Raw genomic sequence first — 15,567 nt, 5'->3', positions numbered from 1 at the left:
GTTTCAAAGTCCTCTCGTTTCCGAACCCTGACTCGACTTACGTGCGTCTTCAGGTTTCGGGTACACGACGCGTCTGCCTGCACAAAAACAGCCCTGACACGCGTCGCGGCTTGATAAAACCATTGTTTGTGATGACGCACTGTTGCAGTATAAAAGGAGCCCGTTCCACACTCTCTTTGCCAAACCTACAAAGAACCACTACCGTTGTTCCTTTCCTTCGTACAAAGACGCCTGCTCGCTTTGCTTTGCCTGCACGCGCGGTCTTCGGGGCCTAAGAACGTTTTCAATTTGGAACAACGCAGAAGCGCGACGATCGCGGTCAGCCCGCTTTCACCGGACAGCGCACGCACCACTCTGTAAATGAACATCGAGCACGAGCTCTCAACGCATTCGAACACAACACGCTGCTCAGCCGTATCAGCTCCCCCACAGCACGCCCACAAAATGTCTCAGTGCATCCCACACTCCAGGGTCCACCCCCACGAGGACTGTGTGGGCTCGGACGAAAACACCGCGGACCCCAACGCCCCACCGACCCCCGCCGCCGACACCCTCGACCTCGCCGCGAACCTCTTCGGCGACGCGTCGGCGATGTGGGGGCCGCTGGGGTCGCAGCCGGCCGGCGACGCCGAGACGCGCACCGCGGCCGGCCCGGGCCTGGGCGAGTCGCTTGCCGTCGGGCTGTACCTGCCGCCTGTGGCCGGCGAGCACCACGAGGAGCACGGGCAGCCGCACGAGCAGCAGCAGCAGCAGCAGCCCCCGCATGTGCGGAGCCCCAGCGCGGGGGCCGACGCGGCAACCCCCACTGTGCCCACCTCCAACGCACTGCCGTCGCCTGCGGCACCGTCGCCCTCTGAGCTCGACGCGCCGCTGGCGTCGAGCGCCCCCGCTCGCCTCGCGGCCCCCACGACGCCCTCGCCGACCCTTGCGCATCCGAGGCCCGTCTCGGCCAGTCCCCCGGTGGACCCTTCGCTCGCCCCCGCCTCCACCATCCCACTCCTCCCACTGCCCCCGTCCACGCCCTCGCGCTCGCGCCTGCGCTCGAAAAAGAGCTCCCGCTCTGGCTCGTCGGCCTCGGGCGTCAAGCGCCCGCTGAACAGCTTCATGCTCTACCGGCGCGATCGCCAGAACGAAATCCCCACCAACAATCATCAGAGCATTTCTCGCATTATTGGCCAGCTCTGGCGCAATGAGAGCGTCCAGGTGAAAAAGTACTATGCTGACCTTGCTGTCCTCGAACGACAGCGACACATGATGACTCATCCCGAGTACAAGTTCAGTCCTCGCAAAAACCAACACACGTCGTCGCGTCCCCGCAAGCGCCGTAATTCTTCTAATGCCGGCGGAATCCCACCACAAGATCTAGATTTGCTTAAACACATGACTACGAAAAAACCTCCTTCTGCCGCTGATGTTGCGAGTCTCATGGCTTGCATGGCCGATACCTCTGCTGCCGTGGCCTCCCTGGAAGCTGCGCGACACCACGGCAGCAGCAGCGGCAGCGTCTCTTCCTCCTCCTGCCCTCTTACAAACTTTGATTCCCTGCATCGTCTCTCGACCGCCTCCTTGGGCGACCGATTTGATCCCATGGGCGCTGTTGCTTCGTTCAGCACCAGCGTCCCAACGACACCCCAGACGCCCTTGCAAGGCGTGCCTGTGCCTGAGATGCGGCGCACGTTTTCCGTCTCAGAACCACTGGGCCCTCCCCGACAACCACCGCCTCGCCGCAGCTGCTCCTTCAGTGCTGGCTTTGCTATGGAGCCCTACGGCTTCTTGGCCAGCGCAGGCATTGGTGGTAGTGGTGCAAATGGCGCTGGTGCGACTGCTGCCGCTGCCGCTGCCACTGGAATGAACGCGGCTTCAAACACAGCTGGTGCGGCTCCTTACTTGCCCTCAGAGTGCAGCTCGTCGTATTCCACGTCGGGTCCCTCGGCCCTGACGGACATGGCCACCTCGCTGTTCAACACGCCTCGAAACTCCATGTCGTCGCAGCCGCCCTCGTCCATCTTGTCAGAGATGGACGAACCGTCTTCCCTGCTTTCCGTTGGATGTGATTACCCCGGAAGCTGCGGCAAGGTTGACATTCGTGCCTGCAGCAATGAGCTCTTCCCCGAGTCCTTTCTCGATGTCCCTTGCAAGCTGGGCGACGACCTCGACGACTTCTTCCTAGCGAATGCTGCCGTCTTCGATCTTTCCGACAACAACACTTCTCTTGACCCTCCTTTGTGGACGTGATGTTCCTCATAAACGGGTGATTTATTAATTATGATGCCTGTGTGCAGTAATTGCACTCTGCTTTCCAGTACAGAGCCTTGCTTGTTTGATCGTGCTTCGTTGGGACGATGAGACACTGCTGGTTCTTTTTCTTCAGCTCCTTTTGAGTGAAACAGATGTTGTTTGTGTTCCCGAGAATCGCTTGGGGTTTCTTTCCTTTTATTCCTCTGTCCTTGTTTTTCGGTCTTTTTAATTCTTTTCTTTCTTATTTTCTCTTTTTTTCTTCTTTGAATTCTATTTTTTCTAAAGAATTGGTATGGCATTTCTGGCGCATATCACACTATTCCCACTTTCTCTGCCATTCCTCATGTACGCTGCTTGTAAGCGTCTTTTCCTTTCTTTCTTGTGAGTGCGCTTCGAAATTGCCTTCATTTTCTCCCATCTCTTGAACAGAGCAAGAATGTGACACTTGTTTTTCAGTACACATTATCACTTCCTTTTTCCTTGTGCCTTTTTTTTGCTTTTTTTTATGATTTTTGTTGTGTTTCTGATGTGATTTGTTTTAATGTTTCTATGTTACCCCTTTTTTAATTTCTGTGTCAAAGTTGCCTTAAGAGATTCGTACTTGGTTCATTCTTTTCAACTTTCCTTGCCACTTGTTACTTTCGAGCTCTGCTCTTGTATTACTATGTGATGCTTATTTTCCAGGAACAGTTATGTACTTGCCTAGCTTGGTCAGTCGTCTTGAATGACGAAAAGGATACTGCTAGAAAACGAATTACATGCTATTCTCCTGTTTTCAATTCTTAACGTCTGCCAACAAGAGTTATTTTGTCGAGAGCATTGAGTGGAGAACGCAAGTTTTCATTAATTTCTTCTTGTTCTCTCCTCTCCCGTCCATCTTCTTTCTCGCTTTCTCTCATTTACTTTTTCCGTCTCTCAATTACCATGCCTTGATGGTAGACTTTGCTTATAGTACCATTTATGCTCATGGAGCTATTGCAGTAATGTTTCTAATCTAATTGAGGCAGCATTTTCTGTCTTTCATGTTTATGTCATTAGCTGCTGTTGAGATTCAGGTTGAAGAAGCGGTGAATGTGTTCAGAGTGGGTGAGCCAAGTGATCTTGGTAAACGGAGCTTCCCAAAGGGGGGTAATGTTTGATGCTTACTAGTATAGGTGAGGATTGTTCTGCTGGTTGGGTTTCGTCTTTGATGTTCGCGAGCTTTGAATTCGCAGCATAGTTTCCTGCTTGTTAACACCTCCTTTAATAAACATTCATATCGTTTATTCACCTTCCAGTTCTCGCTGCGCTTACTGGAAGGTCCCATGAGGTTTGTTTACATTTCATGAATGATCAGACATTAAGCTGTGAACTAATCATGTTCTAGCTTTTGTTTACATAAACGAATGTTTGTTGTAAACGAAGGTATATAAGCGTTTCTGTTCTCACTCTTTCTCTTTGCCTCCACATAATTGAGCAAGTTCGTTATTCAGAACATACATTTGCTCAATAACTTGTCTACTCTCAAGCGCCAAGCATACTTCATTCTAAGCTATTCATAACTGTTCCTCAAGTATTCCCTATCAGTGTTACTCTCATTGCGCCTTTACTGTTCAGTATTGCACGTTTGGTTTTTGGTAAAGTCTAAAAACTGACTTCCTTTAACCCGCCGTATACAATCACAAAATCCAAAAAAAACGAAACCATTCGCTATTAAGCAATTACCTTATATCATGTCTGCCATTGATACACCGATGGAAGTTGACGAGCAACTAATCCATCCTCATATAATTCCAAAGAACAACACTCGCATTACTACCAACGCTATTCGCTCCCTATCCCGCGAGGCACCGGCACATGGAAAGATTCAGCGACCTACCTCCAAGTTTGTTGAAAAGAAGAGGCTCAAGGAAGTGATTACCGAGCATGCACTCACTAACAATGCATCTGGCAAGCCTGTCAGTAAGCTTAGCGGTATCAAGAACTGGCTTCGCAGCATACCTTGTGAGGCTGTTTCACCGTCTAAGTATGTTCGAAAGCCTGAAGCCCATCAACAAATGAGGGCAAGGGAAACTGCTGATTTTATGTCCGGTATTATCGTTGAACAAAACAAAGAGTGTCAACGCATGCCTACTACTGCACCCATTGCATCCCTTAATAGGGTTGCTACTGCCAAGCGTAATTCCGTTTTCGAACTAGCTCCGTCTAGCAACAAGAAGCGACAGACAAACACCGACCGTGCTGTTCAAGAGCATGAAGATGCTTGGTCAAGACACTTTGCCGAGAAAAGAAAACAGGCTCGTATGCACCAAAAGCCAACCCTTTCCGCTTCTCGTTGGGATGACCTTTCGAAAGAGGAACGCAATGTCTTGATGCAAAAAAGATGGAAGGCTTATATGGATCGCAAAGAAGCAAAGAAAGCTGCAACTACTGATGTTGAAAAGAAGACCGAACCCGAGCAACCCGCCCCTGCTCTCCCAGTTACTGAACCCGCCCGTGACGAAAAAAGCCAATTTCAAAAGGCTGCCTCAAATTTTATGGCTAAAAGTGCCAAAATTTTTACCAACATTAAGAACAAGACTGCCAGTTATCTTCATCGAGAGATTCCTGCTATTGCTGGTCCTTCTACTTGGGTCCCTCCTGATCTGCCTAAAGAAGAGCCTGAGAAGAAAGTATTCCCTGAACCCAATTTCGAGCTGAAACCGAGATCAGCCCAAACAACAACCGACAAGTGTTTACTGAAGCTTACCAAAGTTGAAAGGAACAACTTTCTCGCGGACCTTCCTCCTAAGTATAACATTGAAGATGTTCTCGAACAAGAGGATCCAGACCGTACAACTGACTATAGTCCATGGGACGTTTCCAATGATGCCGTTTCCGTAAACACTAAACTTGCCAGCGGATTTTCTAATGAATATTCCGGCGCTCTTACTGACCCGTCCAAAAACAAACTTGTCGGTCACTTCCAAGAAACGGTCGACACGGAAGATGGCGGCGAAGTTACTGTTACACAGGTTTCTCCTGAAGACTATGATGACTTTGCTGCTACCGTATCTGAAGACTTAAAAAAGACTGATGGAACCTTTGAAAAGACCGTCGCTAGAGAACAGAGAGAAGAGAACGGCGATGTTTCTCTTGAATCAAATCTCGACTCCAAGGCTGATATTTTTGATATCCTTGTTGGTCCGGAGAATAAGAAGAGAAAGAATGAATCTGAGATTGCCGAAGAAGAGAGAGAACTAAAATCGATTCGTTATGAGAACCCCATCACAGGCATCAAATATGAAGGAAATCGTCCAAGAATTATTGTGCCCAGGTGTCTTGTCGAACTGATCACTTTACCCGACAAGTCACTTCACGAGTTTTTCGAAATTGTTAACAATCGCTCGTATGATGATGAAAAAACTCTCGCTCATTGTATTTGGACTTTACAAGAACACAACTTGATTCAAAAAAACTTAACTGAATGGCTCTCTCACGATACTGACAAAATGAAGCGCCTTCGTGAGCACTATGTCAAAAAGTTTAACTTCCAAGGTATGTCAATTTTGGAATCATTGAAGTTGATCTGCAGGAAGCTACATCTAACTTCTGTTTATTCATTTGAAGAGCCAATGCTGTATCTATTGGCAGATCGTTGGCATCAATGCAACATGGACCTATCTTTTATGAACTGTTCAACTGTGAAATCTATAATGGATGTCTGCATTAAGCTGAACAGAAATTATCATATCGATGGTAATATATACAGAAAGCGTACCACAAAAGCAGAATTCATGCGTATGGCGCTTTTCGAAGCCGCGAGTTACTTGCACAAATCCTCAGAGGATGTTACGATTCCCAAGCAATGGAAAAACGACCGGTGGAAGTCATTAAGCTCGTTCAATATTGCACATCGCGAACGTTTAAATTATGCACATGGACTTGCTAAACAATTCAACGTTCCAGAGCATGCTTTAATTCTCATTGACTGTCACCTTCGTGACTTCTTTGATGATATTTCCCGGACGGGATTGCCCACCCCTCCCAAAGTCAAAACTGCATCCGACCGTAAAGTCTTAACTGATACAACCAACTGCTCATCCACAAAGCCCGAAACGGAAAGTCAGTTTACTAAAAATGACTGCCGTGATGTTCGCATTTATGAGAAGATATCCCGTGAGGACACCCAAGCTGATCTAAAAAGTGATATTTCCCACTCATCTGTTGAGTTCGGCAAGGAAGCATTAACTGAAGAACCCACTTCTGACATTCCTATTGTTTACAAAGAAGCAGACTCTGATGTCAAGAATTTTAAAGCATACAGCTACGAACAGACCGTTGCTGCCTCTAAGGAAGATAAACGCGTTCCTTGGAGAAAATTTGGATTGGTTTATTGCAAGTATTTTTCTAGCAAAGAAGCTATGAAAGGGTTAAGAGCGAAAGCTTCAAAATGGTTACTTCTTAGTGTCGAAGAAAAGGCATTAAGCATTTACAAACTTCCTAAAATTTACTATCTCGCCGGAAAACCCAGTTTACAGACATGGCTCTCTCATTCTTCTATTGCGCATAGAGTTGAGCTTCAAAATTCTATTGCTGATGTCTCTAACATTAAAGATGGTTACATGGCTGAACGGTCCCCAGTTAGCCTAACACTGCCCGATGGAGAAATTTTGGTATTCACTACTGAGTCTCCCCTTGATCAACAACAATGGTGTCATGTTTTAAACTTTAATGCTGCAATGGCTACTTGCCCTCCTCTCCCCGAATGTGTTACTAACGTAAATTATGGATGGGGAATTCCTTTAACTAATACCGCACACATTGACAATAAACAACCAGTCAAGGAATGGCGTCCTATCGAACTTCGTGGTGTTTGTGACGCGCCAGAAACTTTTGAGGCAAAGTGCAAGGCAATGACTACTAGCATTCCCAAAGTTATTGATGCACTAGCCAACTTTCAGAAACTACTTCCAAAGATTAAGAGAACTGTAAGTTTTTCACAAAATTCTGCTACTAACAATATCCAGTATTCTTCCGAGCCCAAGAATTTGCAGGTTGCACTTGGCAACTGGAACAGAAAGCTTCGTTACATGTTCGAGCGCTGTTCCAGGCTCAAAACTTACGAAAAGGTTCTATCACTCGAGCTGACCTACAGAAAGCGGCACACTGATCCCATCACGCAAATGGTCCACTAAATGTGTTCTTAAAAAATGAAACTCTAAAATATCAAAAAAAAAAAAAAATTCAAAAATAAAGAATAAAAAATAAAAATAAAAAAAAAACAAAAACAAAAACAAAAACAAAAACGAAATACTTTAAGAAAAAAGATGAAAAAAGAATGAAAACAAGTGATACCGGCAACACTGATCAAAAAAAGTGGAAATAAAACATTTAAAACCTTGAAAAAAATTTGAAAAAACCGAAATTTAACAAAAAAACAAAATAAGGAAAAAAGAATGATTGCTAATAAACGGACTCTAATAGCAACGGCGACGACTCATCATTGGAAACAGCATCAATTATTACAACTCCTCTCAAATTTCTCTTCATTTTTATTAATAAAAGAAGGACTAACGAAAAAAGCAATTGACTCTATCGGATTTATGACTACTAAAGCAGAAAAAAAACTAGAAAACATCAAATATTGGAACAGCCTATTTCTCCTGTGGGCTGTGTCTGGAACCAAAAATGCGGATAATTATAAATGAAGAACTGAATCTCCGGCAGTTTCTTTCACCAAAAAAAATGGAAAAAAACAAAAAGCTCATACGCAGTATCTTCTCCACTACTGTGATGGAAGCAGATAAAAAAAAACTTGTACTTGGAAACTAAAAAATTTTTGAAAACTGAAAATAAAAAATAAGAAATAAGAAATAAGAAATAAAAAAAAACTACCTCAGTTATTAAAGTTAGCCCAATAGTTCAGTCTAGTCAATAATATTCGTTTGTTTCTTGTTATCATTTTGTAGACTGTTTCAAAAGTGTGGCCGAACTGTTATAGTCAAATATAATAGATTATATTCTAGCAACTGAAGTGCGCACCTACTGCTTATGCTTAAACTAAGTGAAGAACAGAATGGTCCTTTCTTCAAAATCTAAAACACAAATCAATATCTAAGTTAAAAGAAAGCCAAGATAAGGTGAATTATATCATTAAAGTAAAGAAACACTACTACTCGTTGTAATTTCAAAAAGTTTTCCTAAAAAAAAAAAAAAAATATTCATCTACAAAGTTTCATTTTACTATTTCATCTAAGAATTGAATTCTGCGAATCCTAAATCTTTATTATTGTCACTTCCTCGGGTAATCTTACAAATTTATTCAACGTACTCCACTGCTTCTTAATAATATAGTGGTTAGTGTACTCAATTACTTCCACGTACTGATATAGTTTTAAATTATTAATAAGCTGCCTCGATCCACTAGGCAGCTTTATCCATGCTTACGGTCTCCAGTAGCTGGCAGAAAACTCGTGTAACTACTTCGTCTTTCCGTTTCAATTGACTTAAATGTCATCTTCTCCATTATCTTTGGATATTCATCAGTATTTAGATGAGTATGAAGGTGTGTATCATTTATTGTACATTTTATAATGTTTTATATACTAATTTAGTAAAGCATGGGGCTTAATTCAACGAGCTCTTTTTGTCGCTCGATCAAATGAACGAGTTCGTCCTCAAGCTGTAGCTATAGCACTTAAAGAGTTGAAATCTAAGACTTACGATTTTGAATTGTACAAATCTATTCGCGATGAGTTTGCTTCATCGGTTTCCGAACTGGAAGCGGAAGACACAGCGTGGATAGAGAGTGTCACTTACAACAGAAAACAGCGACTTGACGCGCTTATTTCTAATTTAAAGTCTTATAAAATGAATCTTATACGAGAATCTATTCGTATGGGTCAATTAGATCTTGCACGTTTTTTCCTAGACATAGGACAATTCGAAAATGCACTTCGGGCTTTTGCAAAAGTTCGTGAATATTGTGTTGCCCCAGAACAAATGGCTTACTTATCTTTGGATCTCATGCGCGTTTCCCTCTATCTTGAGAATTATTCTCATGTCCTAGCTTTTGGTTCGCGCGCCAAATCAACAATGGAAACTGCGCCTGAAATCAAATCTGCAGTATATGCTTATTGCGGTCTCGCACACATGTGTCTTGGGGAATATAAACATGCCCTTGACAACTTTATGCATGTGAATTCTGACCTTAAAGAGTGTATTCTTACTAAAGCCGATCATGCAACATACATGAGTTTGTGCTGCATGGCATGCTTTACCGCAGAAGAACTAAAATGTACTCTTAACGACTTAGATCAAGCTGCAAAGTTTGCAGAAATCGATCCTTTACTTAAGCAATGTATGCAAGCGATGAACACCCGACGATACAGTCATATGCGCGATATACTTAACTCCAATCTACCCCTTTATTCTATTGACCCTTTTCTGGCCCCTCAATTGCCCACCATTATGCCATTAATTCACCAAAATGTTATCATGCAGTTCCTCTTTCCTTACTCTGACATACAACTGAAACGTATCTCAGAGGAAACGTCTATTCCCGTTGCAGAGGTGGATAATTGCTTAACAAAACTTATGGAAAATGGCCTACTGGACTTGCAGTTGGACAGTATGAACAAGGTATGTACAGCGTTACAAAGAATTCGTAGACACGATTGTTATTTATGCTCTATGACAATGGCTCTTCTAACACATTATAGACTGTTCATCGGAGAGGAAAACTCACTGAAGAAGAACGAACACACGAAATGGAAGACCTTGTATCCGAGGCATTACTTACAGCCAAAATACTACATCTTCAGGCTGCAGCAACACGTGCTGGAGTTCGGGCGACTGAAAATCCAACACTCATTCCATAAAGTAAACTTCCGTTAAATCCTTAATGTTCTCAATTATTCTTGTGGGCAACTGTTAGTTACTTAGCAGCAGTTTTTCTTTCCTTCATGAATTTTTCTTGTGTAATTTGTTGGACAGCTGAAGCATTAGTTTTCATACCTTTGAATGCCATGACTCTCAATGCAATATTGTCGAAACGATGATACTGCGAAAACACTCCGTCTTACCTCTAACTTGAGCATTCTTAGCATCAATTGCTCCTTCTAAACCCCCAATGCTCTTTCTCAAGTATTCACATTTTCCCTCATAGTACACGGCAGCTTCCTCTGCTGTCTGCAGCAAATTAACTGTTAGTCATGTGTTGTCGTAACACCTTTTAAATGATGTGTGCAAACCTTTTCAACAAAATAACCGGTTCCAATGTCAACGAGGACCTTGTTATCTTTTAACTTAAAACGGCCTGGAACATAAAGACTGGCTGTTAAAGGGACCAAAATTTCTTTTCCTATCCGGAACCACATTAATATCAAGGACTATGACTGAAAAAATAAAAAGACTTTACCATTATTCTCATCCTTTACCACGTTCTTAACGCAAGAAATGCACTCAGTAAACTTAGTTAAAGCTTGAGAAAGTTGAGCACTAGAAGTCGCCAGGTAATCAATTTCCGAGTTCAGCTGCTTCACCAACTCGGAAAGCTGCTCTATAGATAGCTTTGTAAGATCAATAGACTGAGTTTCTGGTGTCGACATTTGTTCTGTGTAACAAATTAAGGCCTTCTTCACTGTAGAGTTGATCCTTGGAAAAAAAAACAAGGTTCGCTTAGATAATATAAAGTTATTTAGAAAATTCTAAGGATAAAAGACGAAGAATGACGGATATAAGCAGGTATAAATAGCACTCATTATTAAGAATAGTCGATAGCTGTTAAATTGTCGTATAGCTTCTAGTAAAGAAATGAACTAGCTTATAAATCTAAGTAAAAGTATTGGCATTGCAAATAATAAATGAGATTGATAGAGTGTTGATGGGAAAACAGTGAGAATGGGTAAACACGTATAAATGAATGCAGAAAGGGACAAAAGGAAGAATCGAGTATGTCCTGCAAAAAAGCAGTAGGTCGTTAAAACGGATCAAATTGTAATAAATCTTTATCATTTTCGTGGGCGGCGCCGAGTTCATCATCTTTTTCCGAATTAGAATTCAACTTTGATGGGGAGGTTGAAGGAGAAGAGGTAGTAACAGTTTCTTGTGCTGGCCGATGAGCCCGGAAAGCCACGGTAAGTTTAGCGGTATCATTGACAAGTGAGTCGAGCAATCCACGCAAACCACGAGAGGGCGTTATCATAGGCGGCAAGGATTCTAACTTAATAGAGTCTGCGAGACCGGTTGCGAAAAGCTGCTCCAATTCCGGAACTGAAAGAATGACCATACGGAAGGTCGGCAAGCTCACACGAATCGCACTATTGGCACCAATAGAACGTTTATCACCATCCTCAGAAGAAGTTATATCAACAAGATTTGTGGCATCACCACCGTCAGCGCTAGCTTCGTCAGCATAATGAAAGCAGCGTTGGATGAATCTACTGACGGCAGGCAGATACTCATCACCCATATACCGTGTAATCCATAAGAGAGCCTCTGAAACCATAAGTACATCGTTTTTTTCCAAATAACTGTCCCCATTGGAATCATAAAGCTCAAACATATAAGAAATGGTGTGCATTACATCTCGAACCTTTAATTCGGCAATACCAGACACAACATCTTGCAGCGATACCGAACCCACAAGGCTTTTATCAAAACGCAGAAACAATCTCCGCATGAACGAAGCAGGTGTATTGATGGACTTCTCATCCAAATCATTTGCCCACTCCGCGAGACCCGCCATAAAACGACAGAAACAGACAAAATCCATATGAGTACTTGAAGTATCATCAGGAGTAGACAATGGTTCTGTTTGAGCGGCCAAATAACGATCGTATATAATACCAAGTTCATCTTTCGTCAAGGGTTGATAGTTTTGGAGACTGCGAATCTGTGTACGTTTGGCAAATGACTCAATAGAAGACATTACGGTGCCACTAAACTTTTTTCTTTCCGCTTCAATAACGCCATGCGTAATATTACTGAATTTTTTGAATGCCACAACAAGCAATTCTTGGAAACGGGTAATGTTCGAAGCTCTTTTGTCCAACGATTCATGATAAGGTCGCTCGTCCAACGTAGAAAAGTATCGCTTCAAAATGGATATAAACATTGCATCCTCCTTAACCTTGAAGATCTCTTCTTCATTGAGATACAAAATTGCAAGACCGATTTGAAAAAGTACGCGAGGCCCCTCAAGAAAAAAACTGTCCAAGATTCGAAATGCATGTTGCAACGGCATAGTGCTAAAGAAAAGCGACAAAAACCAAGGTAAAGAAACAATGCTTAGTTGAATGTCTGAATTAATGAAGTGAGCATACAATACCGGCATAAGTTTCCGCACCAAGCTTTCAAACACCTTCTGGTCTAGCAACGTGCCATACATAGTTTTAGAGTAATAGCCAGGTACATAAGATTCACAGAGTCGGTGCATGAGCCAAAAAGTCTGTTCTTCACTGCAATGAATTAGCAATGCAGCCGCAACAATGTTCATAGCCTGGCAATAGCCGACATCCGGGTTTTTCCACGAAAAGGCAACCAAGACATTACGAAGAGAGCTAATGCCTTCTTCACTTTGGTATGCGGGATACTCTGGCAAGCTCCGTCCCAAGTCCTTTTCAATTTCCTCGATGGAAAACGAAACTTGCCCAGAATGTACTTTGAGCAAGTGCGTATACTCATTACGGTTTTCCAAACGCAAGTAGAGAGATCCAGAACACAGCTCCCAAAGCTCTCCTCGAAGTTTATTCGGGATACCGATACGGATGAGTTTAGAGAATACAGGCAAACGAACGAGCGTTAGATTACGTCCATGTTGTGAGAAATAGTCCCGCCAAAGACGAAGTTTTGGTCGTTCACGTGAAGCCTTCGCGTCTGTTGGATAATCATGAATTTCGCCAAAACCGAAATTTGTTTGCGCAGCTTTACTGGGAGTCTTAGAATCACTACAAATATAATCAGAGTAGAAAGACTTTGCAAACTCCGCCGTGGAAGGCATTTCAGATTTGTGAGCACGTAAGGCATCGCGTAGTAATTCGCAAAACCGAAGAAAAGCCTCCGGTGCCCGCAGGTACTCAAGAGTGATAGTCAAACCATGAAACATGTAAAGTCGAAGCTCAGAAGCAATCCCGTTCTTACTAGTGCGCGCAGCCTTCTGAATAACAGTGTACGGTATGCAAAATCGCACCTCATGGTTATCGGAAATAAAGCAGAAGTAATCATTGAACATGTAAGCATTACCGGGCAAACCGATGCTGGTTGCATATTCGGGGATATTGTCCGTGTGAAGCGAAGTGGCCGTAGAAAGAGCTTGATGCGAGTTGTCAATGCTTTCTGGCAAAAGCAGTTCACATTCCAATCTGCCCAGAAGAATTTGCGAAGCCGCTAACCGGAAAGACCATCGCAAACGACGCTCAGCTTCTTGGGGTTCAGTACCAATGAGTTTTTCTTTAATTAAATTTGCAATAGCAGACATAAGGAATCATAGGACGGGAAAAGAGAGGGAATGTGTAGAAACTATCACAAAATGAAACTAGATACGGTAAGTAGTAATATAATACACAAAAGTTGTCGGATTAAACGAGCGACAGTAGAGGAAGAAAGAAGCTGACAGGGAGAGGGATACTGAGAATAATGTGTGTGTGTATGTATAATTTTTGCGTATCAATTTCAAAATCCAAAGTTCTTAATTGACAAGTGTACAACGAAGACACAAAACAGTTACAGACAATAATTCCTTTAGTATATAAAGAGCTTTTATACGATTGAGTCTGCTTTTTTTTTTGCTTTCCAAAGATGTGACACCGGTAAGATAAAAGGAGTTAATTAAAAGGCAACAAACGGCTGGCTTTCAAAGAAACAAAGGTTATAAACAAGCAAGAAAATAAACCAATTTAAATCCAAGTACTCCGTTTCAACAAGCAGAGCTCAGAATGTTTCCCCTGCGCAATTAGAGGAGTGGGTCTTCGTGCTTACGGGTTTGGTGTGGATGTCTGCGTGTGTGGGCACAAGGGCAAAGGAGGCACATTAACAGCCGCGTAGGGGCACGCTTTAAAATCAGTAAGGATCCTTAACGTGTTCGTTTATGCAGCAGCAATCCTTTTGGTGGTAGTAGTGAGAAACCGCCCCCTCCCGCAACGGGACAACCATTAAGAGAGGGGAAAATAGGAGCCCCACAGCGGAAATTAGAGTGCGAGTGAAACGAAAAAAGAAACAGGGATGGGAGCTTGAAATTACAAATGTCATATTTGTTTTTTTTAAATAGCAGTAACAGATAATTGTTTTAAGTGAAACGAGGTTTTAGGATCTGCAGAAAGAGAGAACTGTTTGAGCCGCAGATCCGTTACCCCGCTCTGCTTGCCCCGCTTCTAGTGTACATGCATCCATTGCTGCCGAAAGGCGCAGGCTGTGCGATTTTCTGCAGATCTTCGATGTCGATCAAACAAGCACGGACCCTGTACCTACTCACGTGCCACCTTTAAATGATAAGCTAGCACGTGACTCGCTCTACTCCGGACCCTTAACGACACCGACCTTTGCTGGGCGGATGACACGGCCGTTCAAGTCGAAACCCTTGCTTTCGCAATGGAAAACCGTGTTCGGTTCCTTGTCTGGAACGGGAACGAAGAAGACAGCCTCGTGGAGATTGGGGTTGAAGTGCTCTCCAACGCCGTCGTAGCGCTTCAGACCGTGCTTGTTAAGTGTCTTCATCAGAATTTCTTCCGTCATAGACAAACCCTTGTACAATTCGGCGAGCTCTGAGTGATTCTTAGTGTCGTTACGCATCTCCTCAGGCACAATTTCAAGAGCACGCTCTAAGTTGTCGAGCGACTCCAGCAAATCCTTAGCCAATTTTTGCAAGGCAAAATCTCGGGCTTGCTTGGTTTCACGTTCGACACGCTTCTCCAAATTACGATAATCGGCGACTTGACGAAGGAATTGATCCTTCAACTCAGAAATCTCCTTGTCCTTCTTGGCTACCTGCTCCTTCAAGACTTCGACTTCGGAACCAGAAGCCGCAGAGGTAGCAGACCCGTCAACACCACCCTCTGTCGGCTTCTTTGGCGTTTCTGTGGAGTAACGAAGTGCTCCCGCAGAAAATTGAGGGCGCAAACAGCGAAAGACGCTGGGACGAACGAATTGTTTCAGTCGAAGCATGTTTGCAGAGGGTAGATGAAGATGATCAGCATCTTCTGAATAAGCAGCAGTCCCCGCGTCGCCTAACGAGTCGCAGGGCAACACGACAGCGGTACACGGAATTGCATAATAACAAATAACAAATTGTATCACGATCGTTATAATTGATAACGAATGATACTGACACTATGTTATATAGCATAACGCAATGTTTGATACTCCCTTATT

The 15,567-nt window shown here is 43.5% G+C and overlaps 6 protein-coding genes across 6 annotated transcripts; 3 read left to right on the top strand and 3 right to left on the bottom strand.

The window, feature by feature from the left end:
• Window positions 1-165: 165 nt before the first annotated feature.
• Window positions 166-3,275, top strand: SJAG_04009 (transcription factor Ste11). Its single transcript, XM_002175094.2, has one exon. The coding sequence runs from the start codon at window positions 361-363 to the stop codon at window positions 2,233-2,235; it is 1,875 nt and encodes a 624-aa protein (XP_002175130.2). The 5' UTR covers window positions 166-360; the 3' UTR covers window positions 2,236-3,275.
• Window positions 3,235-8,225, top strand: SJAG_04010 (hypothetical protein). Its single transcript, XM_002175095.2, has 2 exons — window positions 3,235-7,187; window positions 7,227-8,225. The coding sequence occupies exons 1-2, from the start codon at window positions 3,951-3,953 to the stop codon at window positions 7,392-7,394; spliced, it is 3,405 nt and encodes a 1,134-aa protein (XP_002175131.1). The 5' UTR covers window positions 3,235-3,950; the 3' UTR covers window positions 7,395-8,225.
• Window positions 8,226-8,234: 9 nt separating this feature from the next.
• SJAG_04011 (COP9/signalosome complex subunit Csn1) lies at window positions 8,235-10,832 on the top strand. Its single transcript, XM_002175096.2, has 3 exons — window positions 8,235-8,764; window positions 8,819-9,840; window positions 9,921-10,832. Exons 1-3 carry the CDS (start codon window positions 8,710-8,712, stop codon window positions 10,077-10,079), a joined length of 1,236 nt encoding a protein of 411 aa, XP_002175132.1. The 5' UTR covers window positions 8,235-8,709; the 3' UTR covers window positions 10,080-10,832.
• On the bottom strand, window positions 9,842-10,919 carry SJAG_04012 (prefoldin subunit 5). Its single transcript, XM_002175097.2, has 4 exons — window positions 10,619-10,919; window positions 10,452-10,561; window positions 10,284-10,389; window positions 9,842-10,194 (listed from the first exon to the last, which is right to left on the bottom strand). The coding sequence occupies exons 1-4, from the start codon at window positions 10,806-10,808 to the stop codon at window positions 10,136-10,138; spliced, it is 465 nt and encodes a 154-aa protein (XP_002175133.1). The 5' UTR covers window positions 10,809-10,919; the 3' UTR covers window positions 9,842-10,135.
• Window positions 10,920-10,941: 22 nt separating this feature from the next.
• Window positions 10,942-14,496, bottom strand: SJAG_04013 (GTPase activating protein). The gene has a single exon (XM_002175098.2). The coding sequence runs from the start codon at window positions 13,676-13,678 to the stop codon at window positions 11,180-11,182; it is 2,499 nt and encodes an 832-aa protein (XP_002175134.1). The 5' UTR covers window positions 13,679-14,496; the 3' UTR covers window positions 10,942-11,179.
• SJAG_04014 (GrpE domain chaperone) lies at window positions 14,423-15,396 on the bottom strand. Its single transcript, XM_002175099.2, has one exon. It carries the CDS (start codon window positions 15,358-15,360, stop codon window positions 14,710-14,712), a length of 651 nt encoding a protein of 216 aa, XP_002175135.1. The 5' UTR covers window positions 15,361-15,396; the 3' UTR covers window positions 14,423-14,709.
• Window positions 15,397-15,567: the final 171 nt, after the last annotated feature.

Source organism: Schizosaccharomyces japonicus, assembly GCF_000149845.2.
Source record: "Schizosaccharomyces japonicus yFS275 unplaced genomic scaffold supercont5.2, whole genome shotgun sequence".
NCBI classification, from domain to species: Eukaryota; Fungi; Ascomycota; class Schizosaccharomycetes; order Schizosaccharomycetales; family Schizosaccharomycetaceae; genus Schizosaccharomyces; species Schizosaccharomyces japonicus.
The sequence above is the reverse complement of the archived record's forward strand: the minus strand, read 5'-3'. Positions and strand labels throughout refer to the sequence as shown.

Excerpts from the sequence above, each read along its gene's own strand:
- SJAG_04009 (XM_002175094.2), top strand. The coding sequence starts at position 361 with ATGAACATCGAGCACGAGCTCTCAACGCATTCGAACACAACACGCTGC.
- SJAG_04010 (XM_002175095.2), top strand. The coding sequence starts at position 3,951 with ATGTCTGCCATTGATACACCGATGGAAGTTGACGAGCAACTAATCCAT. Across the intron at positions 7,188-7,226 it reads TTCCAAAGATTAAGAGAACT|TATTCTTCCGAGCCCAAGAA; the intron begins GTAAGTTTTTCA and ends AACAATATCCAG.
- SJAG_04011 (XM_002175096.2), top strand. The coding sequence starts at position 8,710 with ATGTCATCTTCTCCATTATCTTTGGATATTCATCAGTATTTAGATGAG. Across the intron at positions 8,765-8,818 it reads GTATTTAGATGAGTATGAAG|CATGGGGCTTAATTCAACGA; the intron begins GTGTGTATCATT and ends AATTTAGTAAAG. Across the intron at positions 9,841-9,920 it reads AGTTGGACAGTATGAACAAG|ACTGTTCATCGGAGAGGAAA; the intron begins GTATGTACAGCG and ends AACACATTATAG.
- SJAG_04014 (XM_002175099.2), bottom strand. The coding sequence starts at position 15,360 with ATGCTTCGACTGAAACAATTCGTTCGTCCCAGCGTCTTTCGCTGTTTG.
- SJAG_04012 (XM_002175097.2), bottom strand. The coding sequence starts at position 10,808 with ATGTCGACACCAGAAACTCAGTCTATTGATCTTACAAAGCTATCTATA. Across the intron at positions 10,562-10,618 it reads GGTAAAGGATGAGAATAATG|GAAAAGAAATTTTGGTCCCT; the intron begins GTAAAGTCTTTT and ends GGTTCCGGATAG. Across the intron at positions 10,195-10,283 it reads TAAGAATGCTCAAGTTAGAG|CTGTCCAACAAATTACACAA; the intron begins GTAAGACGGAGT and ends CTAATGCTTCAG.
- SJAG_04013 (XM_002175098.2), bottom strand. The coding sequence starts at position 13,678 with ATGTCTGCTATTGCAAATTTAATTAAAGAAAAACTCATTGGTACTGAA.